Source organism: Ictalurus furcatus, chromosome 21 (genome assembly GCF_023375685.1).
Source record: "Ictalurus furcatus strain D&B chromosome 21, Billie_1.0, whole genome shotgun sequence".
Classification (NCBI taxonomy): Eukaryota; Metazoa; Chordata; class Actinopteri; order Siluriformes; family Ictaluridae; genus Ictalurus; species Ictalurus furcatus.
This window is the reverse complement of record NC_071275.1, coordinates 5,614,600-5,640,357: the sequence shown is the minus strand read 5'-3', so window position 1 is coordinate 5,640,357 and position 25,758 is coordinate 5,614,600. Positions and strand designations below refer to the sequence as shown.

The following is a 25,758-nucleotide window of genomic DNA, read 5'->3' as shown; positions in this document are numbered from 1 at the left end:
AGTTCATGACGCAGATTTTGATGCAATTCTCTGGTTATGCAGGTGTAATTTTGACGAAGAACTATGTTCCCATTCTTGTTTGTGATGTCCGTGATATGCAGGATGAGATATGGGGGTTATTATCCTGCTTGGTTGGTTTATCTATCACTTATTTCTCCTTTTAAAGCTGTTTCCCATTGTTGATATCTGGGATTCATTCAGACTTGACGTTCATTTGGGATAAATTGGATAAAATGGTCTAAAGACCATGGACTACCTGTGAAAACATGTTTGATACCCGAAACTCTTAAGCTCTTGTCCGATACTAGTCAGAACCAAAATTTGGACGGGTATCAAATATTTAAATTATTTGTTAAATAAGTACTTGTCCATATTTCTGTGGAGACACACAATATTAAAAGACAAATTAAGCAGTCTTACACTGCATAGTTTAGTGTTTAACATTATTAAGTAGCTTCAAATGAGATCTACAGAGGCTATAGCAAGAGACTTTGAAGTGATCAGAAGACACGTCCAATAAAGTTCAATTTCATACATGTGCAATTTATTTCAATTCAGAGCCCTGTTACAAATGGGTATATAAATATTTAGTACATATTGTTCAAAATTGAAAACAGTTGGGAAAAAAAAGTATACCGTGTGTATATAAAGTGATCCAACTTGGCATAAGACTGAATTTCTGATTTACGGATTATAAATACAGATCCTTAACACTTACATATTGTGTAATATAGACCTACACTATACAATCAGAAATGTTTAATCATTTGTTCATATGTTAATTATAAGAATCCTTGTAACTGACAAATCACTGGCACATATTCTGCGTAGGATAATATGCCGATGTATAACAAAGGAGCTTCAGAAGCATTATATTATAATCTCTGTAATGCACTGCTCAGCAAGCAGTATTTAACAATAATAAAATAACCATCATTTCACATTTTATTGATAGGATCGTAAGATGAGATGCTACAGGACAGTGCAAGAAGTCGGATATTTAGTGGTATGAACCTTCTTTTCAGTCCCGTATACGAAATAGTCGTAGTGTTTTCCATTGTAGGTGTAGAAGGCTTGAGTAAGAGGCACCAGCTCTACTGACTGTCGCTGTGGATAGACAGACATACAGAGAGAAATACCCTGAGAGAAGAGATCATTTTGAGTGTATTTCAGCAGCACTGTAGCAATTGTTAGCCCACTTTTAAATAGTACTTAGGCATAAAACAGCTGGCATACTCACCACCCACTTTAATATGAACACCTGTACACCTCCTCATTTATGCAGTAGTCCAATCAGCCAATCATGTGGTGGCAGCACAATGCATAAAATCGTGCAGATACAGGTCAAGAGCTTCAGTTAAACTTCACATCAAACATCAGAATGAGGAAAAGCATCTCCAGCATGCACAATACATCAAACCTTTTTTCAGTCGTCAACTGTCCAGTTTGGGTGAGTCTGTGCCCATGATGGTCTCAGAGTCCTGTTCTTGGCTGAAAGTAGTAGAACCCATTTTGGCCTTCTGCCGGTGCAGCCCATCCACCTCAGGGTCTGATATATTGTGCATTCCAAGATGCTTTTCTGCTCACCATGGTTGTAATGAGTGCTTAGTTGAGTTACTATAGACTGCATGTCAGCTCAAACCAGTCTGGCCATATTTCTCTGATCTCTCTCATCAACAAGGTGTTTCCACCCACAGAACTGTCGCTCACTCAATGTTTTTGTTTTTCACACAATTCTGTGTTAACTCTGGAGACTGTTGTGTGAAATTCCCAGGAGATCAGCAGTTTCTGAAATACTCGAACCAGCCCATCTGGCACCAGCATCCATGCCACGATTATAGTCACAGAGATCACATTTTCCCCATTCTGATGTTTGATGTCACTATTAACTGAAGCTCTTGATCTGTATCTGCATGATTTTATGCATTGTGCTGCTGCCACATGAGGGGCTTATTGGATAACTGCATAAATGTGCAGGTGTTCCTATTAAAGTGGACATTGAGTGTATATTCAGGGGCATGTAAATAACACATAACTCATTTTGCATACAAAAGCAGAATTCCAACGTCTCAAAATTGAAAAACACTAAGGCCGCATCACAAAATAATCTCAAAACCATGCAGTCTATATCCACAAGAGCACTACTTCACCAAATAGTATGCACACCTGCCACAGCTGATGCCACCTGTTCAATCAGTTGATCTTGTCTTTCAGTAGACTCAGGTGTGGCTTCTGCTTGGTTAGAATGAAAACCTGCACCCACACCGGCCCTTTGCGTATAAGACTGGACAGCCCCGCGCTAGATGGAATTTTGAAATGGTTGCATTTGCCGCCCCCTAGTGGATACTTCACAAACTGCAATTGCTAGTACTAATAAATAAATATAAATAAGTAATAACCAGTCAATGGCTACGTTCACATGCACGACAATATTCAAATATTAGTCAGAATTTGGCAGTATTCTTATTAGTATTGAGTCATGTAAACACCGCAATCCGATTGCCCGATTCAAATTAAGACAATATTCTGATTCCCCAAATTCTGATTCCCACCCCTGGAATATGCCCATTTGTATCGTAAATTTGTTGCATGTAAACACCTTATTCACAAAATCGACTGAAATTAGATATATGCACATGCTCAGTTCACAAGGAATTGTGGGTGCTAACAGACGCTTAGCTGTAGGCTAGGTATTTATGAATGGCAACTCAGGCATACTTACAACAACCATATATCAGGAAAATTCTGATGCCTGTACGCATATAAACACGTATTCGGAATATGGCTGCAACCAGAATATAGACCTTCAATGGAATTTGATGTGCATGCAAACATAGCCATGGTTTTGGAGTATTCTTGCTCACCTGTTGCAAGATGCGACTGACAGCAGAGTATTTATTCAGGTGCTCGTGGATGGCTTCTTCAGAAGCGTTGCAGATTTCCTTGTCAGGGAAGCCTACAATTGGATAGACCTGCAAGAAAAGCGTCTGGGTTACCCCTGTTCTCTGCGCAGGGAACGAGACGTTGCATTAGCTGAACACTGAGGGCGCTTCCCAGGGCGTTCAGCTGATACAACGTGGAGTTCCCTTTGAAAGGGAAGTCAACATTACATACTGATTCTTTTTTGAACATACCAGATCATATCATATTTTAGTGTTAGTGCTGTATAAAAACAACCAGCAACCTCCCTAGACCATTTGTAATGCTACTGTGGACTTTGGATGAGTTAACATCATTTTAATGTTATTATAAGTGAAGAGAAAAAAAATGAACCAAATTTTTAAAAAAATGAATACCAGAAGACTTTCATCAATAAAGAATGCTTCCCCAGACACCTTCTCAAACTTCTTTATGGGGAACTCAGGCAGCCGGTCAGGTATGAACTCATACACTTGGTTCTTCCTAAGAAACATCATATACAACATCAAATCCAAATATCTGAGACCATACTAAAAATCTGGGATTTTTAACATTTTTTATTTAAAACTGGAAATAAACAGAAAGTTGGACTATTCAATATTCATGAATATTTCTAGGTCACTACTTAAATTTAAACTAATTTTTAAATTTAAACTAATTTTTCATATTGACCATGTTAACTCCTGTACAAAAGGTCAGATTTTCTGTGAATCTCATCCCTTCTACTGAAGCACATGTTCAGATGACACGCCAGTGGATTTGATCCAACATGGATAAACTGGTTTCACATGAACTTGTGGAGTCTGTGTCGGGTCAAGAATGAAGAAATGAAGAAAGAATGAAGAAATTCATTTACAGTGCTGTGAAAAAGTATTTACCCCATTCTGATTTCTTCTGGTTTTGTGTCTCATACTAAAATAGTTTTAGATCTTCAAATGAAATAAAACTAAATACAGGTTATTTATTTATTTTTAATTGAAGCAACAACAAAAAAACACCCAACACCAATCATTAGTGAAAAACTAGTAGCCCCCTTAAACTTAAAATCTGGTTGTGCCATCTTTGGCAGGAATAACTGCAACCAAACATTTCAGATAACTGGAGATCAGTCTTTCACTTACTTTTAGGACTAGGACTTACTCCTGTGCTTTGGATTATTGTCTTGCTACATAATCCAGTTACACTTGAGTTTCTACATTCGGACTGAAGACCAGACATTCTCCTTTAGGATTTTCTGATAGAGAACGGAATTCATGTTTCAATTACTGCAAGTTGCCCAGGCCCTGAAGCAGCGAAACATCCCAACAACATCACACTTCCACCACCATGCTTGACCATATGATATAATGATATGATGTTCTTTGTTTGGTTTACATCAGATGTACTGTGTCGGACCCCTGTCTTCCGAACTGTCCCACTTTCAACTCATCAGTCCACAGAACATACTCCCAAAAGGTTTGTGGATCATCAAGGTGTGTTTTGACAAAATTCAGATGAGGCTTAATGTTCTTCTGTGTTAGCAGTGGTTTTCAGCTCGCCACTCTTCCTTGGATGCCATTTTTGCCCAGAGTCTTTCTGATAGTGGAGTCATGAACACTGACCTTTATTGATGTAATTATTGTCCTTGCCTCTTTTGTGACTTGCTAGATGAGCCGTTGCTGTTCTCTTGGAGGAATTTTGGAAGGTCTGCCACTTCTGGCAAGGTTCACTACTGTGCCAAGTTTTTCCATTTGGAGATAACGGTTCTCACTCTGGTTCTTTGGAGTCCCAGAGCCTTTGAAATAGCTTTGTAACCCTTCCCAGACTGATGTATTTCAATCACCTTCTTCTTCATCATTTCTGGAATTTCATTCAACTTTGGCATAGTGTGTTACTGGGTAAGACCTTTTAACCAACTTCATGTGGTTGAAAAAGTTCTATTTAAGTGTTGATTTGATTGAACAGGGTTTGCAGTAATCAGGCCTGGCTGAGTCTTGTCCAGCTGAACCCCATTATGAATACAGTTTCATAGATTTGGGGAATTAGTAACTAAACAATAAAGACAATTTTTCACAGCCTTCTTTGCTCATATTTACCAAGGGTGCCAATATTATTGGCGGACGCTGTATATTAAGTTTGCCTCAGCTGTTAATCCTAAATCAGAACATCACTAGGGAAATTACACTTACCACGTGACAGTGAGCTGAATGAAATGCAAAAGCTTTTTACGGCCATTACACTTGCGGCATGTTTTATGACCGCTACCATGGCACCATGTACATCTAAATGAGAAAACACTTATTAATTATTGATGTACTTGTAATATTATCTAATGTATAATTTTATGTAGAAAAAAATACTAATTTATAACTGCAGCTCTGACAGTAATGCTGGCTATAATTTGTGGATACTTCATATAACCTAAGTTTAATAATATATGGATTTGAAAAATTATGCTCTTGTTACTACAAATAATTTGTGTCTTTGATATGGTGAAGCTTTCTGTAAGGTGACATTTAACAGTCACGGGTGTCAGCATTTATAATATACATAATATATACATATATACATAACAATCAGTAAGTTTTGCCCTAAAGGAGAATGTTCAGGACTTTTCGGTTTCTCTTTACCTCAAGACAAAGAAAAAAAATTGACACTAATGAGGGAAGAACTGTTTATAGCTGCTATAACATAAGTGATAACAGGAAATAACTTGCTTCAAAGGACATGACTTGTGACATCATTTTACTTATTGGAAATTTGCTGTGGTATAAAAGAAATAAAACATTTCACGACATGCTGTTATAGTAAAATAATCAAGTTCAGGGTGCTAATGCTCACACCAACCCATTGTTGTTTAATATCTTATAAGAGCACGACCAAAAATGTTTTATTCTTTACTTAGTACACCTGATGTGTGCAGTATGAACTTATACTGTTTGATACTTACACTTTTCTTCCCCTTCCATGGCAGCCAACACATTTTCTGTTCCGGCCGTGTATTGCACCATGACAGGACATACAGCTGATCTAAAGGTAAAGGAACAAAGAAAGTCAAATTGGGTGTCAACTTGGTTGTAAACTTAATAATAAAACAGCAATTTGTGATTACAGTTGCAATGAAAATATTGGTGCGTCTTCCTCTAACAAAGGCCACCCTCTATGTTAAAACTATGCCCTTTGAATTGACTTATATAGCACCGGGGTGGGGCTAAATTGCAGAAAATTGAAAAAGGAAGAAACTAAGCCATACCCAGCATTACGACAGTGAGAATCACAGCTTTGCTGAGGTATGTTTCAATTTAAGATCTTATTAAAGGTTTGAGAAATAACGTACAAATTACAAATTGCACCTTTAAATATGTGATCTCTGTTTTTTGTTATTACCGTCAACAAATATAAACAATATTAATAGGAATAGGCAGCCAAAAGCCCTTCCCAACCTTGAGGATCCTCCTAATAGCACGTGTATTTGTACACGTGTGATTTTTTTTTTTTTTGCGTACATTTTACCATGGCTTGGACATGGCTTAAATTTTAATACTTTAAAATGTACTTTTTTTACTTTCTTATACTTTAAATGTTTTTTTCCAACATAATTTTTAAAAAAAAATCTGCTCAGCTTAATTTCTCTAAATAGAAACATCTACTCACCCATCCTCTGCTATGACAGTGGATACAGCGCACACGTCCTGTCCCCTGGCACTGATGACAAGACTGAGAAACAACAAGAATTACAGAGAAATAAAATGAGAAAAAAAAAACAAAGCATCAGGCACCTAACATGTAAACATGTAGTGGTTTCCAAACCTGTTCTCAAGTGACAACATTTCTACAGCAAAATGACGACAGATTTGAAGTCCAGCGTTCCAGTAAACACAATATATAAAATGACATTCACTCTTTTGGAGGCTGTAGCCTACTATAGTATACTGGGGATGAAATAATTACACTTTCAACTTAAATTTGCTGTGCTGCTACTACAGCTGTTTTACACAGTCATTACTTACTAATGAGATTATGTAGAATATCAGAGAAACATTTTGGTCAGAAAATACGTTAGCTACATTAGCTTTGTTTCTTGAGTATAAAATAAAAGAAGCAAATACTGGACATGTCTCAGCTGATCAATTACATTTGGCGAAAGTGTACTATTAGATGGTTGCATCTTAAGTAAGAAATGTAACCAAGACTCGAGTTAAATATCTGTATGAAAGGGTTGTAAATTTTGACCTACATATCAACCTTGTGGTGCATAGTTTCATCTTTCATCACATAGCTTCACTTTCAACCACATTTCCTAGTTCTGCATTTTCCTTGTAATAGTGATAGTCTGTCATTTTCTGTGAGAATATCCAGTTACAAAATATATACAGGAAGCATCCAGAAATGTCAGTGAACTTTGAGATTTCACCTCTTCTCCTCCTTACGTGCAATACAGAAGAGATCTGTGGGAGCTGATAATGACTAAATTGCACAGACAAATAAGGAATGGTTAAGAAAAAGAAACAGAAACCATAATACTGGATCAAGATTCTTAGAGGTAATACCTTTACAGACGAGGTGTGAGGCACACGCACTTTCTGGACCGTGTCAGTGAATTTGGGTGGATATTGCACTTCTACCTGCCACGGAGGAGGGATGCTGCCATACTGTGGCCCGTCCACATACTGACCTGATCATGAAATCATTCGAATAAGTGTATAGTCATGGTGTAAACTTGTGTTTTTAAATGTTTTTTTTTTTTCAATCACTATTACTTATCTATCAATTGTATTATGAATATACAGGAACTAATAAGCTGCCATTCAAGAGCACAAACTATATAGTACAATATTTTGCTGTATATGTGCTGTATGAGTTCAGCGATTGATATTGATATCACCATTAACTGTATTACACTATAAAAACATAAGTGTAATACTAGATATCGTATTATACAAATTTCAGACTCAAATTGACAATATGACTGTCAAGGCCGGGACTTGAATTCGGGTTGGTGGTGTGAGAGTCAGAGGCTCTGTCTGTCAGCCAAACAAGATGCAAAGATTATCCACAAAGTTCAGTCAGTGAATTCAAAGAAATCATCCGATATGTAAAGCCACAATGCACCCTGATCCAAAATTTGTAGGTGCAATTGTAGGTTAGAAGGACAATATAGTTTCAATTTCATTTGATCATTTAAAAAAAGAAAAAAATACAGGCATACTCCACCACTAAGCTCAAGTGCAAAACTGAAGAAGAAAACTCCAGACATCAGATGCCTTAGCTGATCAATTACATTCAGACTTGTAATATCCAGTCAAAAATATCTGAAAATACTTAACCCAAATACACTAACACTGATAATGTGCAAAAGTTGGTAATGGCCAGTTAGCATCACAAAAGAATCATCAGGAATATCCACACTCTAATTTTTATTCTATTTAGTCTTGACTACACTAGTCTGTAGTGAATGCAGGCAGAGGAAATCTATGCCGTGGTTATGTAATTTATGAGAGGTTATGCCTTGCTTATCTCTGGGAGCTTCCTGAGTATGACGACAGAGACATTGTTTATGGGCCAGGAATAGAGCTGGGACCTTGGTGTAAAATAGAGAGTGAGGTGGAGAGGACAAGTTCAAACTTTATGGTGTAAAATCGGTTTGGGGGGATCTGCAAAAAACAATTGTGTGAAAGACATCAGCATAGAAAGTATGGAAGCAAACAATATTTTATTAAGGGTTTGCATGTGCTGTTTATTCTTTTTAAACGCAGTGATTTGAGATTTTTTTAATGGGTCAAAATACAATACAGATGTAAAAAAAATTTTAAAAAGAGTGTGGATACGAGTGGATATTTGTTACCGACATAAATGTGGCTCTGTTTAAATGCTGTTGGGATCAGCATAATGGAGCTGCAAATGTGCGGCAAATATCTAACGTCAAACCTACTTTACTGTGACAGTAATTTGAGAAAATGTAAATGGTAAATGGCATCATTTTGCCTTTCCTTTGTACTAATTTACTAATAATGGACAAGATGTATTATTTTTCTGACGTAAAAAACACAATCCTCTGTAGACCGCATGTGTTTAATCTCACACAAACATTTAGTAATAAGGGGCCTTTGTGTATCCATAAATAACTGAAATTTCAATAAAAGACCATCTTTTCCTCAATTGATGCACCTTTTTGCAAAAGAAAAAAACACATACACACAAAAAGAAAACCATATGCTCTAACAAATTGTATGGGCTCCACTAAACTTTTACTCATCGTTAGCCAAATCGGCAATTTCGAATGTCTTGCTTCTTTCACTGAGACATATAAAATAACCTGAACATTAAAAAGTGTATGTTTTAGAAGCATGTGCCAATATTAAAATTTCTTATCAAAACAACTTTCTTAAATTTTAGTACGATCTAACCCCTTAACCTCTCAGCTTACTCATCTGATACTCATGATTATTCATCTTAAAGTATATTATTCTGTAACAGTAATCATTTTTCAGTAACTACAGAGAAACTAATAGGAAAGACTCATAAGTACAAGAGTGAGGAATGTAAGTTTGGACCTGGTGACAGTCCTACAATTTCAAGTATTTCAATTATTGCTCAATCTGAGTGAGCTATGTTTTTTGAACTTTCACATGTACTCTTGTATGGAAAACAAAATTATGGACGTGACTTCTCAGAAAAGGACACGCATTTGTCTAAGATAGGGAACCTTAAAAGACAGATGTGCTTATGCTGCATTCCAAATAGGACAGACCTTATCCTAGAAGCGTAAACACAGCCCAAAAATGGCTTGATGATATATGTTTCATATATATATATATAAACAGATATATATATATATCTGTTATCAGCACATGCCTTATGTGTTGTATGTGATATACAATACCAGTATATAGTTCATGCTCCCAGGCACTTGATCTGGACTCTGTAAATGTTTCCAAGCGATACTAAAGCAGAGAGAAAATAATGGTTATTGTCAGATTAACTGAATGTAATTAAACAGAAAAGAATTGTTATGGAACACACAAGAATAATGTCAGTACACCATCAGAATGACGTAATACAGAAGGAGTTGATTTACACGATACACTGTAAAAGGCCTCAAATCCTTGAAGACCAGGTTCTGGGCGGGTTTTCTGCTGTACGTCCATTTTTTCCCCACAAACTTGATCAAAGCCTCCCTGGCCACATCTTCCGACACCTGAGGCATCCTGTAAGACCAATACCATTACAATTACAGTGTGCTCCACTAATATTGGCACCCTTGGTAAATATGAGCAAAGAAGGCTTGAAAAATAGGTTTTATTGTTTAACCTTTTGATCTTTTGTTAAAAAATTCACAAAAATACTCTGCTCTCATGAATATCAAACAATTGCAAACACAACAGTTTATATATATATATATATATATATATATATATATATATATATATATATATATATATATATATAAAATGGTTAAATATAGGTGTGCAAGAATTATTGGCACCCCAAAATATATATGAGAAAAATATATTTGAAGTATATTTCCATTGATGAAACCAAAATAGAGCTTTTTGGCAATACACACCAGAGGTGGTTTTGGCACACACAGAGAGGTAGCCATATGGAAAACAAGAAAGTTCCTGTTATCACTCATGTTAGAAGAGCTATAAACAGTCACTTCCTTACCAGCTTATCTTCTCTCTCTCGCTCTCTCACATAAAGTTAATAAGACAAAAATGCAGCTTTTCACGTAACTAATAAAATACAAAGTGCAATGTTCTCTGCCCTGAAGACTTCCGCGGAATGGAACAACTTTATTGCTGTTACAAAAAACTGACACTTGACTTTCCTTCCTTAACATTAAATTAACGTCTCATTACAGAAAACTTCATCATATCAATGGGTATATGTTTAAAAGTTTTTTTAACAGACCACAAAAATGGAATTTCCACCTGTTTTGGGGTGCCCGTGTTTATTTGTGATGTCACATTCCACTGTAATCGTTAATGGCTCATATGAAAGTAGACACTCAGGGTTTTAAGTATTTGCAGTTTTTCATTTCTTTTTTTAATCTAGCCTACTAGGGTTAAATGTTATACAATTGTGGCAGTCGTATAAAGTGTTTTACTATCAAAACAAGTGCTGTCTGTTTTATTTCTGTACCCATGCTATTGTTGAGAGATGTGAATTGTTTGTCCAGCAGGGGGCTCACATCTCTCCTCACTGCCTCACCAGCAGCTAAACACAGAGTCACGATACTCTACACACAGAAACCCAACAGTGTCCGGACTAATCGCAATAAAATTATTCATTCGTTTATACTGATTGAAAATGTCTGATAAATCCATTTTTATTCCGCTGGCGGAATGGAACACCAGCGTACTGCAAGAAAGGGTTAAAAAACCATTTTTAAAAATCTGTATATTGTTGGGACTAAATTTAAGTTGTTACTATAGAAACCATAAGGTATTACAACAAGAGTATTAATATAAACATGTTTTGACCAGTCGGAATCAAGAGTTGAACAATGTTGTGGTATAAAAATACATAATTTCACCTAACTTGAAACACACGCTGTAACACACAGCAATATTGATATTAACGAACACAATTTTTGCCTTATATCAGGGAAGAATAATGGAGTAGGGTTTAAGAAATATAACTAGAATTTGCAATACAGTAAACTGTACATTATACAACATATATAAAACTTTGCATACATCACATTGGGGATGGAGGCGTTCCTGTCATTCTCAGGCTCAGGAATAAAATCAGGTGGAGGAGGGTAGATCTGATCTGTGCAATCTGATTACAAAATATAGTCAAATCAGAAGCGCGTCAAACATCTAATGCAACACATAATGAACTGCATGTCCTTCAATTTATCAGCATTTTTTACCATAATATCTATATTTGAAAAGTCTGTACTGTAGAAAGTGGTGTTGCTGTGACTGTTATCCTTCATTTCCCTACATCCCCAGACATTACAGTAATGTCTACAAACTAAAGCCTAATGTTTAACATAAATTCCAAGAGGCTGTCTATGCTTCATTAAACTTTGTTATACACCATCTGTTAAATTAATGCCCACGAACAGAACTTTTTATATTACTTTAGTACAAATAACCCGCTGTATGAGTCTGCTTTAGGATGCCTTGGATTAAGCATGAGCAAAAAAAAAAAAAAAACCTTGACATTTGCAATTTTGGCATAGTTCCTACTTCCCAACCCAGAAGAACAGGAGTCAGGCCAGACCTTGTCAATGACATTCCATCATTGCTATGACAGAAAGTGCGTACCTCCACCTTTATGGTCTTCATAGCCTGTCACACTGTCCAACCAGCCTGCAGGTGGCACTGAAGGACCCTCCTCAGGAATGCTTGGATCAAAGGGTCCTATAAAAAGAGAGAGAGAGAGAGCATGTACTAGACACTGACTGTCCCAAACACTTCTCTGTCTCAAAATGATTAAATCTACAACTGTTAAAGATTTTAAGTAGAACCCTACAACAGAGTGTTTCCCATTCAGAAAGATTTCCAACTACAACACTTTTAGGAAACTGAAAACCTCTATCTATACCAAGAAGGGTACTTATTCTGAGTGTGGAATTCATATGTAATTAGTAATCACTTACTATTTTTTATTTACTTATTTTTAAGAAATATACAAAATACTAGAATGTATAGATATTTTTCAATTCTGGGAATATTTTTTACATTAATTTGCTACTTCCTGTTCTTTGCATTAATTGCATCTTGGCTAAAGAGCTGTTTTCATGTTGCCTTCACATGCTCCTAGAATACTGCCAGTTGAGAATGTAGGTACAAATGCAAATGCAAAGCCTTTGCATTCAACTGCAGAAGTAACAATAGGCAGTTAAATATTTGTTTTATATCATGCATAGCTGCAAGCAAAATTGTCAAACCACTGACTACTAAAGCTATTTAGAAAAATAACATATCACTGAATCATCATTTATACCAGTAATGATGAAAATGTAACAGTAACAAGTCAGAAACTGGGGAATCAAATATGTTTCCAAAACTCCCATTAGTAAGTATGATTTGAACAGAACTTTAGATCGGGGTCTCCTATTCAGAATATATTTGATGAAGGCAGTATCCGTCCAGCTTTTTTAAAATTCTGATCTGTGTCCCAGTTCATCTGAGTAGGTCCCATCTACAATGCCGCACCTGATTATCAGGTCTGAACTTTGTTCATAAAGCAAAAATGTGGAACTGAAGAGATTGAGATAATCTGCAATTAATCTGCAATTAATTTAAGTATATAGGTTAAGTATATGTTCCTTCTGTATTCCTCTTCTAGGCGATTAAATTCTGGCTTGTTTTGTTATTTTTAATACCAAAATGGCTTACAAACTGCATAATATGAAATACTAAAAAGCTTGGAAACACGTTCATGGAATTATTTCATTTTTACTATTTTAACAGTAGGAAATAACACATATGGGATTATTCAGTGCCCAAGAAAATTGTTATACAGGTCAAAACTGCTTTATATTCAATATTTTCAGTATTACTGATTAAGGTCTCATGGTAGCACTTCCACCCAAGAAACTCACAAATAAGCCAAGTTCTTCACTGTCGGTTTAAGTTAATAATTAAGAGGTAACCAATACATCACAACTTGGACCATACAATGTATACAGGATGTCTTGTATGTGTGTGGGTCTTACACAATCCCTGACACTCCACCTTTTTTCACACCACTTTGTAGAAATTTACAGATGTGAATGCAAGACAAGAAATGTTTTTTTTCAAGAAGCGAGTATTTGCAGTAGCAAACTATCAGCACAGCCTGACAGCTTCTAGATAAACAAGTGTTTAAAAAAACAGAAATTGAGCAAACATTGTTGTTTTGGATGAAAGGCGAAGCATTTACTACATACATTCTTCCAGTGGCCTATTCATAAGGTCGTTGCCTGTCTGGGAGCTCCAGCATACAGAGTTATAAATACAGCATTTCTCACATTTAGTTAAGTGAACAATACAATTATGACGGTGATATAAATATCAGCGTGAATGCACTTCCTCCAGCTGAGATCATACTTAAGATTGGTATTCGAACGCAAGCACAAGAAAGGTGAAGGAATGGTGGCTAAAGAAACAATGCACTGAAAATACAGCACCATATCACATCAATACGACAGCTGGCAAGGAGAGGGATATTAAATGGGGAAGGCTTTACTGTAGTTTCTGTAATACAGAATATATGTTTGCCCTAGAGGAGGTTCTGTGGCAACATAGCTTAAAAAAAAAGAACCCAAATGTAATTAATTAGCCAAGATTTGCAATGGATTTGCAATGGAACTATACGGTTAATAACTCAAACAAATAAAGGAAACCATGTAGCTACAAGTTTGCAAAATCTCCATTAATAGTGGTCAGATTTAGGTGCTATTTGCAGCTAAAATAGTACAACCCCAATTCCGAAAAAGTTGGGACAGTATGGAAAATGCAAGAAAACAAACAAAAAGAGTAATTTGAAAATTCAATTCACCCTGTACTATATTGAATACACATTATTAACACATTGTCTGATGTTTTCCTTTGTGAATGTAATTTGATTTTTTTAAATATACACTCATTTTAAATCTGATGACTGCAACACACTCCAAAAAAGTTGGGACAGTCGACTGTTTACCACTGTGCAACATCACCTTTTATTTTAATAACACTTATTAAGTGTTTGGCGCTGAGTGAAGACATCAGTTGGTTAAGTTTAGCAAGCGGAATTTTCCCCATTCATCCATTATGCATTTCTTCAGCTGCACAACTATACAGGCTCTCCGTTGCCTTATTGTTGGCTTATCATAATGTGCCACAGGTCAGGACTGGAGGCAGGCCATGCTAGCAACCACACGCTGCTTATGAAACCATGTGTAAGTTGTATAACTTTACGTTTTCTGATCCAGGAAGGTCCGTAGAATGGAGGGTTTGTCTGTAACATGACAAGCTACAGTATATTATCTTCAAGATAGAAAAAAATAGAAGCTGGTAATGAAATGTATAGTTGTTTATAGCTGTAATAACATAAGTGATAGCATGAACAAAATAATTTGAAGGATGTTCCACAGCATTAAATGTAATTATAAATTGATTTAAAAAAAACATGACCTGTCTTTCTTTAATAAATTTTTAAAAATATATTTTTATATTTATATATGTACAAGAAGAATAAAACACTTCTGGACGTGCTGTTATTGGAAAATAATGAACTATGTGGCCACGTTGCATCAAGCCACAACACATAGCCTACTGTTGATTATTTTCCTACAACAGCACAAGCCCAATCATGTTTAATTCTATACATAACAGACAGAGTCTGACAAATATCAAGAGTCAAGATCTTTGGTGTATAAAAGCAAGAGAAACCCCACCCAAATCACTAACACAAAGCATTTAAGTAGTGCATTGTTGGACTTGATTACTCACGTATAGTTAGTGTAAACTGCTCTGATAAGAAAATCTGCTGCACAGGGAGCAATTCATGTCGGGTAGGTTTATTTGTGCAGACTGTATGGCACTGTAACTTAACAATGGACAAATTAACACAAATATAATCCCCTGAGAGCAAGTGCAATAATGAAGTGCTAAGAAACAACCATGATAAAAAGTCTAGCAGCTGTAGATATAACCCCAGGTTTAAGTATAAAATGTACAATGTTCTGGATTTTGAGAATGTACAGGGCCTTCCACTAATATTGGCACCCTTGGTAAATATGAGTAAAGAAGACTGCAAAAAATTGTAAGCGGTATAGAAGATGCATGGATGGATATTCCGACTGATATTTAAATACTCGGTGGGGAAGACAGCCATGCATCTCGACCCTGATGGCCGGCGACCATGCGGCAGAAACAAGAAACAACGGATGGATCGAATCAAGGAGGACATGCAAGCCACCCCGGAAGATGCCTTGGATCGAGAAAAATGGAGACGGATGTGCGGATCCTGCTATAGCATGGGAGTAACGCTAGGAAGAAGAAGAAGAAGAAGAAGAGGAGAAGATTCCCATTGATATTTTAATGTTTTAACACCTGGGTGACTTGGAATAGGCAGTTGTTCAACCATGACTTCCTGTTTCACAGGGGTATAAATATGAGGTAACACAGGCCAAATTCCCTTAGTCATTCATAACAATGGATAAGATCAAGGAATATACCTGTGATGCAAAAGGTTGTTGAGCTTCACAAAATGGGAAGTGGCTATAAGAAAATAGCACAAACATTGAAATTGCCCATTTCCACCGTCTGGGCAATCATTAGGATGTTCCAGTCAACTGGAAATGTTATGAATCAACCTGAAATTGGAATTCAAAAACCTAATTTTGTTTCTTTTGAGCCATTAGGTGGACTTGCTGTATAACCCAACTGCATCTGAGCTTCACATAATGGACTGATGACCGGACATCCTCCTTCAGGATTTTCTGGTACAGAGCAGATTTCATGTTTCTGTCAATTATAGCATGTTGCCCAAGCCTTGAAGCAGCAAAGCATCCCCACAACATTACATACCACAACCATTTTCTTACTGTGGAATGCTGTGTTTGCTTTACACTAGATATAATGGGACCCGTGTCTTGCAAAAAGTTCCATTTTCAACTCCTCAGTCTACTGGACATTATCCCAGAAGGCTTGGCGGCCATTACGTTGTTTTTGGCAAATGTGAGATGAGTCTTTATGTTCTTCTTGGTTAGCACTGGTTTTTGCCTTGCAACTCTCTCATGGACAGCCCTCTTCATCTCCCTCTACTGGCTTCCTGTAACCGTTCGCATCAAATTCAAGGCCTTGGTGCTCACATACAAGACTTTGTATGGAACAGCACCCCCCTACCTCAACACTCTCCTTGAGGTTTATGTTCCCTCCCGCAACCTGCAGTCAGTTAACCACCAATGCTTGGTAGTGCCTACTCAGCAAGAAAAGAGGTCCCTTTCCAAAACCTTCAAACTGACTGTCCCTCAGTGGTGGAATGAACTTTCAACTTCCAACCAGTCGCTAATTTACCGGGGGCAGTAGTGGCTTGGCAGTTAAGGCTTTGGGTTACTGATTCAAGCCCCAGCACTGCCACTGTTGAGCCCTTGAGCAAGGCTCTTAACCCTCTTTGCTCCAGGGGCGCTGTATCATGGCTAACCCTGCACTCTGACCCCAGCTTCCCGACATACTGGGGTATGTGAAGAAAAGAATTTCAACGTATATGTGATTAATAAAGACACTATCATAATCATCTTCAAAAAGTGGCTAAAGACCCACCTAACTAACTAACCCTTCACTTGTCCCCACTCAAAATATTAAAAAATAAAAATAAATCTGCACTTGCACTTGCTCTTAGACCTCTACACTGTGAACTTTGTTCCTCTAGCACTCAATTAAAAATCTTGTATGGTAGCACTACTTGCACTGTTCTCTGCTTGATATATTACTTTGCTTGTATTTCCTCATTTGTAAGTCCATCCATCCATCCATCTTCTATACCGTTTATCCTTTTCAGGGTCACGGGGAACCTGGACCCTATCCCAGGGAGCATCGGGCACAAGGCCATTTGTAAGTCAGTTTGGACAAATTAATTAAATGTTAAAAGTAAAATGATACCAATTTTGCTCAAATTCTTCCTAATGGTGGAATCATGAACACTGACCTTGTCTGAGATGACCGAGGTCTGCAGTTCCATAGATGTTTGGCTGGGTTCTTTTGTGATACCGGATGAGTCACTGATGCTCTCTTGGTGGAATTTTGGGAGGCCGGTCATTTCTGGGAAGATTCACAACTGTTCCAAGTTTTGTGTTTTTTTTTTTTCATTTCAAGATAATGGCTCGTACTGTGGTTCACTGGAGTCCCAGAGCCTTAGAAATGGCTTTGTAACCCTTTTCAGATATATTTTAATAGTTCTTTCTCAATTTCTTTTGATCACAACATAGTGTGCGACATCTTGAGACCTTTTATCCTACTTTACATTAATGTAAAGCTTCTATTTAAGTGATGTTTAGATTCAACAGAGATGGCAGTAACCGATTCTGGGTGTATTGTGTCTAGTCTAACCGAACCAAATTATCAATAAAATTTGGTTCATGGTTGATGAGTAGCTATAACTTAAAAAAAAAAAAAACAACAAAAAAACTAGTTTGTTTGTTTGTTTGGGGGTCATATTAAATTTAGTTTGAAGATTTTGCTCTTCCTGTAGTAATGTCAGTTTTTTTTTTTAATTGTAAATAAGTATGCAAGACAGGCATGCATGATTACAGAAAACTGTCACAATATATGTGTTCGTCTGAATACAACTACGATTCATCAATCAGTAATCATTAACCTGAGCGGGGGATTACATTTTAATTTCTATATATTCTGCCTATGTACATTTCTTCTCCCACTGTCTCACAGCCTGCTGCGTAGCTTTCAGTAGGTTTAATAAATCCAAATGTACAGTAACTTACCGACATCTTGGTCTTTCTCATCCATAATCCTGAAGGAAAAGAGCACAGGTTTATATCTAATAAAAATTTAACAAACTCCGGATGATGAATCTGGTGGCGCAATGTTTCTGATCTGAGATCAAATTTCGTGCGTGCCTGGTGAAGTACGATAAAGCCACGCCCACCTCACTGTTTTGGATAATACGGCGTTCACTTTGTGATGGAGTTGCCGTGATAGAGAGTTTCCGGCTCGTAAAAACAGGTCACATTGAGACTTCCCACCTCGGACTGGGAGTTAGGAAACTTTCTACCAAACACGAAAGAGCTGTAATAATAACTGTCAGTAAGTAACTTGTGTCGCAACATGTTAATTGCAAGATATGACAAGGGGGCGGGGAGGGGAAATGTTGGAAAGTTCAACGTTGGAAAAAATACAACTGTAAAATGTTTTTTTGTAAAAAAAAAAATAAAATAAAAGGATATATATGTACCCGGTATTACCAGAGGTAGAAGGCTCACCAGCAGGTGGCGCTACAGCCTTACTTTTAAGAAAACGTTAGTCATCATTATTATTATTATTATTATTATTATTATTATTATTATTATTATTGTTATTATTATTATTATCCATCCATCCATCCATCTTCTACTGCTTACTCCTATTATTATTATTATTATTATTATTATTATTATTATTATTATTATTATTAATGTTTTAATGAACAGTTGAGGAAAGTATACCTTTTAAATATGGTAGATATAGAAAATAAGTAAAATTATACACACACACACACACACACACACACACACACACACATATATATATATACATTATATATAGACACAATGACCTACAGTGGTGCCTGAAAGTTTGTGAACCGTTCAGGAATGTTCTATATTTCTGCATAAATATGACCTAAAACATCATCAGATTTTCACACAAGTCCTAAACGTAAACAATGAGACCCAACTAAACAAATGAGACAAAATATACTTGGTCATTTATTTATTAAGGAAAATTATACAATATTAAATATCTGTGAGTGCCAAAAGTATGTGAACTAGAGATGCACCAATAGTAAATTTCTCAGCCGATACCGATATCCGATTATTCAGAGTGATATCGGCCGATACCGATAACCGAAAGTTCTGCCTTTTATGCATTCTTATAAATTAGTAATAATTAATTCCACAATTCTGAAGGAAATGCAATAAAAAATTAATTCTCTCATTAGCACGTTCGCCTCACACCTCCAGGGTCCGGGGTTCGAGTCCCGCTGGGGCCATGTGTGTGCGGAGTTTGCATGTTCTCCCCGTGCTGCGGGGGTTTCCTCCGGGTACTCCGGTTTCCTCCCCCAGTCCAAAGACATGCATGGTAGGCTGATTGGCATGTCTAAAGTGTCCGTAGTGTATGAATGGGTGTATGAGTGTGTATGTGATTGTGCCCTGTGATGGACTGGCACCCTGTCCAGGGTGTACCCCGCCTTGTGCCCGATGCTGCCTGGGATAAGCTCCAGGTTCCCCGTGACCCTGAAAAGGAGTAAGCGGTAGAAGATGGATGGATGGATGGAATTCATTCTCTCCATTTCAACAAGTTGTTTCACAGTAACTGGTCTCATAAACAGAAAACACATTGCTCTAATTAACATGAACACATTACCTAAATTCTGAAGATTAGTCTTATTAATTCATATTAACAGACTTAACTGACTGAATTCTAAAAAACCACCTGTTAGGCTTTGTCACGTTAAGCATGTAATGGAGGTTAAGATGGATGTAAATGCAGATAAGAGCTTTATTAGAGTAGAGACAGGCACACAAATCCAAAACGTGAGACAATAGCGTGGTCAAAAGCAGGTAATGAGTCAGGGGATCGGTAAACGGGCAAAAACAAGGCTAAATAGAATTGAAGAACGAGGGCGAGAACAAGGTCAAAATTATAACACATGAAATGAGGAACAAATGCTTGGTATACTGAAAACTCAGGCAATACTTTGCGAAGTACAAAGAGACACGAGGGGTTTAAATGACAAACGTAATCAAGGGTGAAACAAAACAGTTGAGACTAATGAGACATACATGAAAGGTCAGAAATCACAAAACACACATGTCAGAAGTCAGTGTCACTGAAACCCAAAAGCACGTGCTTGCTCTTCCTGTTCCAGCACGCTAGGGGAAATCATACAAACACTCACTACAAACAAAAGCATTTCTACTTCATCAATGAACATCAAACTGGTCATATATAATATAAACTTTTTTATATATTAACATTAACTGGATATTAAATATACTACTCTACAAATATCATTTTCAGTATGAGCAGCTCGGCAAAATAAATAAATAAATAAATTAGACTCTATGCCGAAACTCCCACTATACTTCTGCTCACTTCTGGTGTAAAACATTAGCAGTGCAGAGCTTACAAACTGCAGTTTTACTGTCATTCCACACAAGAGACCTCATCTTTACAGACAGCACGAAATTGATGTGTTTTCGCGCCCTCTTTTGATTGACAGAATATAATCGGCCCTGATCATCGGATGTTTTTAAACTATCGGCCGATAGCCGATAGCGTGAAAAATTGCCTTTATCGACCGAAACCGATTATCGGTCGATACATCGGTGCATCTCTAATGTAAACCTTTGCTTTCAGTATCTGGTATGACCCCCTTGTGCAGCAATAACTGGAACTAAACATTTCCGGTAACTCTGTGTTCCTGCGCATCGGCTTGGAGGAATTTTAGTGCATTCCTCAGTACAGAACTTGTTCAACTCTGGGATGAACCTACAGGACACATACAGATTGAAAGTTATCAGCTTTTGGGGTATTTTATTTTATTAATAGGTTATAATAATAATCATTTTTAAAAAAAACTTTCTTTTTAAAGCCTTCAAAGCAGCTTCTCAAGGCACTTTACACAATAAGAAAATATTTTTAAAAAATGTAAAAAACACAGATAAAAACACAAAACATACAAAAACAAAAAAACAGACTTTTCATGTTCAGGTTTTCATGCTATTAATAAAATAAAATACCCCAAAAGATCATACTTTTCAATCGGTACATGTCCTCTACGGTGTGTCTAGTTTAGATTTTTCTCTCAATTGATCGCTTAAGTGTATTTCCTGAAACATACCTAACAAGTTTATGAACCCTTTGATTGCTTAAGTGCATTTCCTGGAAATATTAAAGGGTTCACAAACATTTTCCTAAAATAGAAATGTTGTGGAAGGACCTGAAGCAAGCAGTTCATGTGAGGAAACCCACCAACATCCCAGACTTGAAGCTGTTCTGTACTGAAGAATGGGCTAAAATTCCTCCAAGAAGAAAGATTTTTCTCTCGATTGGTCGCTTAAGTGCATTCCTTGAAACATTAACCTCTGCAAGTGAAATTCTGAAAAACTGTTAATGCATATATGACTCAACTGGCTGTTAATGTATATACTTCAGAACTTTCTGATGTGCTAAGGAGAAATGCATATAGTATTATTGAATCTTTATGACCCTATACCTTGGATCATACAGTAAAGGGTTACCATTTATACTTCTGGATATGTTATTGCATGAAATGTCTTCCTGCAAAACCTACACTTGGTGTTGTTGCAGGAACATGTGGCACATCTTGGTATTTTATTTTTATGTCCATAGACAACTAGTCAATTTGCAAAGAGGGAGAGAGAAGCAGGAGCAATGAGTCAGCTACATGGCTTTACATTGCTGTGAATAGAATGATGTCACAGGCTCTCTAGGTCTCTAATGATAATGTTGATAATGTTTGGACATTTTGAGACACCACTCAAATCAGTGAACTGCAAAATAAACCTACATTTCCTTATTTAATTGATAAACTCCAGCTTAAACCTAATCTTATTGTAGATATTGGGTGTAAAAAGAACATTGGATGTACTGAAAGAGTTCTGTATTCCATTTTGTGCAGTGCAATGTAAAAATGACACCACTCCCCAAACCAAATCAATATCATGTGAGTGCTAGCTAATTTCATTACTTCCAGAGCTAGAAGCTCTCCTTAAAGGGACAGGACACTGATTTTTCCCACAAGAATCTATGGTTTTCTGCAGTACAGCAGTTCAGTACAAGCATTGACACTGGATAAATGATAGAAAAACCCTTATAGTATAGTTGTATCTGTAGGCCATGTAAGTCCGTGATCAATAGAGGAGATTTGAACCTCTCTTATATACAGTATTTGTGAACCCTGATATTTCAAATAGTGACACTTCCAAACATGAATTCTTGCTCTACGTTGAAAAAAAAAGTCTATGCATTTTCTTTTTTCCATGTTTTATTTTTGTTCCTTTTTATTGTCCATATTTGTATATTCATTCATTCATTAATTCATTCAGTGGCATTATTATAATAGTGATATTGTATGGTAGTTTTACCTGATAAAAATGTGATGTAATAAACTGGCCACAGGGTTTTTTGGTATGCAATTACCATTTGTGCTTTGTTGGAGAAAAATCTGATATGGGTTTCTAGAAGAAAAAAAAAGTGGATTGTAGCTTATTATTCAAAAAGTGTATTGGAGCTTAATTTGTACTTATGTTCACATGTATACACTTTTGTATACACTTTTATACTATTTTCCCTCCCAATCTTTTGTCTGTACCTTTATACCTTTGGGTAGATATGGGACCAAAAATGTTTATCCATATCAACACAAATATAAAGTAAATGGTAAATGGCGCACTTATATAGCGCTTTTATCCAAAGCGCTTTACACTGTGTCTCATTCACCCATTCACACACACACTCACACACCAATGGTAGCAAAACTGCCATGCAATGCGCCAACTTGCCATCGGGGGCAACTTGGGGTTCTTGCCCAAGGACACTTCGGTATGTGGAGTCATGTGTACCGGGAATCGAACCACCAACCCTACGATTAGTGGACAACCCGCTCTACCACCTGAGCAACAGCCGCCACAGTGAAGATTACAATGGCATTACAGTGAAGTTTACATTAGCACTATATGGGTCAGCTGATTTTTAAAGCACTGTATGTAATGTACAGTGTGTTTTTCTTTATCAGTCTTTCTTTCACCATTCCTTCCTCCGTCCCTGCTTGTTAGTCCTCTCCTAGGTGCATTCAGCTGCTCTGTGTTGTTGCACAAGCAGAAGTTGTGTTGGTTTTAAGAAAGTGAAGAGGGAGAAATGTGGGCAGGGAATTGGTACTGGATGAACTGTGAGATAATGGGGTAAAGGAAAAGTCTAGGCATTCTGTACATTTTTATGGACAATGACTAGAAAATTGTAGAAAATGTATTATTCAATCTAGAAAAATATTATCCTTAAAACAGGTTTTGGAAAACTGCTACTTTTAACAATATTTTGTTCCATATGTGTTCCAGAAGGCAAGTGAGGCACCTACTGTACACACTGCAGTTGGATTGAATCCAAAAGAGTGGTCTGGTAAGAGGAGCCTTCTCTCTCTCACACACACACACACACGAGAGAGAGAGAGAGAGAGAGAGAGAGAGAGAGAGAGAGAGAGAGAGAGAGAGAGAGCGCATTAGCAGTGTAGAAGGATAGCCAGCAGCTGTCTAATAAGACAGAACAGTATTACTGAAGGAATCTGATGTTTTCTGAAAATGAGTACGAACACAGACTGTAGTTTAACAATAGTTTAACCATGGACTGAAATGAAAGAGCAAGGGGACAATCTGGCTTTTTAGCAGCACTCAGTTGAAAAGCCTGCATCTCTGATGGTATGGGGTGCCTTAGTGCCTATGGAATGGACAGCTTGCTCATCTGGAAAGGTACCATCAATGCTGAAAGGTATATACAGGTTTTAGAGCAACATATTCTTCCATCCAGATTCCAGCCCATCTTTGCTTCTGAGAGACTCTGCCTCTCTAAGATACTCTTTTTATACCCAATCATGTTACTGACCTGTTGCCAGTTAACCTAATTATTTGCAAAATGTTCCTCCAGCTCCAGGGGGTCTCCGGAGGGAATGAGGAGAGGAATAGTGAATCACGGCAGGCAGTCACTTCTAGCGAAAGGGTTGCGTGAGTAACGTTAACTGTGCATAGCACGCAGTAAAAGACGCTAAAAAGCTAAAGTGGAAATAACACAATGGCCTTTGTCGGGAAAATGGATGAGTTCGACAGTGCTATTGAAGACTGGGAGGCGTATATTGAAAGGGTTGAACTGTATTGTGAAGCGAACGATGTGGGTGCAGAGAAGAAAGTCTCTGTACTCCTTAGTCTCATGGGGACTAAAACATATAATCTTTTAGGCAACCTAGTAACCCCTGCAAAGCCAGTAAACAAGACATTCAAGCAAATTGTTGACATCTTACAATGTCACTTGAACCCCAAACTACTAGTGATTGCGGAAAGATTCAGTTTTCACAAAAGAAACCAGTCAAAGGAGGAGAGCATTTCTGAATACATGGCAGAACTATGCAACCTTTCACAGCATTGTGACTTCAAAGAGGGACTTTCTGATACATTAAGGGACAGGCTGGTATGCGGCATGCATTGTTCAAGCACACAGAAGAGGCTATTGTCAGAAAAAGACCTGGACTTTGAAAAAGCACTGGCCATTGCCATTTCAATGGAAACAGCAGCCAAGGATGCATCGGAACTACAAAAAAAGAGTGTAGAAAATGAAATGCACAAAATGTCCCTAAATGGTGTAAAAAGGCAGAAATGTTATAGATTTGGTAAATCCTCTCATGATGCAAATGATTGTTGGTTCAAGGAAAAAGTCTGTAGAAAGTGTCACAGACAAGGCCACACAGAAAGAGTGTGCAAAACAGACAAAAAACATGGCCAAAAAGGAAAAACAGGTAAAGACAAAGGTTTCAAATACAAAACTAAACACGTGCACAAAGTGTCTGAATGTGAAAACATATCAGAGAACACAGGCTCTGACGAAGATGATCCGTATGCCTAGAACTGCATAGCATGACTGAAACAGACAGGAAAATAATGTGGATAACAACAAATGTGTCTGGTGTAAAACTGAAAACGGAGCTGGATACAGGCTCAGCTTTGTCTGTAATTCTGAAGCTGTCTACAACAGACTGTTTTTCAAGCTACCGTTAGAAAAGACCTCAGTCATGTTAAAGACGTACACAGGGGAAAAGCTGTCTCCTAAAGGCAAACCGAAGGTAGATGTCACATATGGTGGCAAAACACAGCAGCTGGAGCTTTATGTGTTTTAGCGGGTTGTAACACTTGCTTGATTCCTTCGATAGCTGCAGTGGTAGCATTAGCGAATGTGACTAATCTGTAGTGACTGATTTCAATCTGATTCCGATTTCATTCACTACTAGGCTTGAGAGATAAAACCAGAATGACGTATGTACGTAATTTCCCGCAAAATCCATCCCGACAGATCTAAAATATAAATACTTATAATAGGCTTACCTTTAGTGAATGAGACAAAAACACGGTTTGGAAGATGAATTTATGAC

At 37.2% G+C, this 25,758-nt stretch overlaps 1 protein-coding gene across 2 annotated transcripts; it reads right to left on the bottom strand.

The window, feature by feature from the left end:
- Window positions 1-430: 430 nt before the first annotated feature.
- Window positions 431-18,596, bottom strand: ssuh2.1 (ssu-2 homolog, tandem duplicate 1). Of its 2 annotated transcripts, XM_053653295.1 has the most exons (12): window positions 18,329-18,594; window positions 12,180-12,275; window positions 11,601-11,685; window positions 9,977-10,106; window positions 9,782-9,842; window positions 7,449-7,573; window positions 6,553-6,615; window positions 5,849-5,928; window positions 5,088-5,180; window positions 3,297-3,402; window positions 2,865-2,972; window positions 433-1,107 (listed from the first exon to the last, which is right to left on the bottom strand). In XM_053653295.1, exons 1-12 carry the CDS (start codon window positions 18,351-18,353, stop codon window positions 973-975), a joined length of 1,107 nt encoding a protein of 368 aa, XP_053509270.1. In that variant the 5' UTR covers window positions 18,354-18,594; the 3' UTR covers window positions 433-972. The 2 variants fall into 2 exon arrangements, with proteins under 2 accessions (XP_053509271.1, XP_053509270.1); XM_053653296.1 differs by lacking the exon at window positions 5,088-5,180 and having other exon boundaries at window positions 431-1,107; window positions 18,329-18,596.
- Window positions 18,597-25,758: the final 7,162 nt, after the last annotated feature.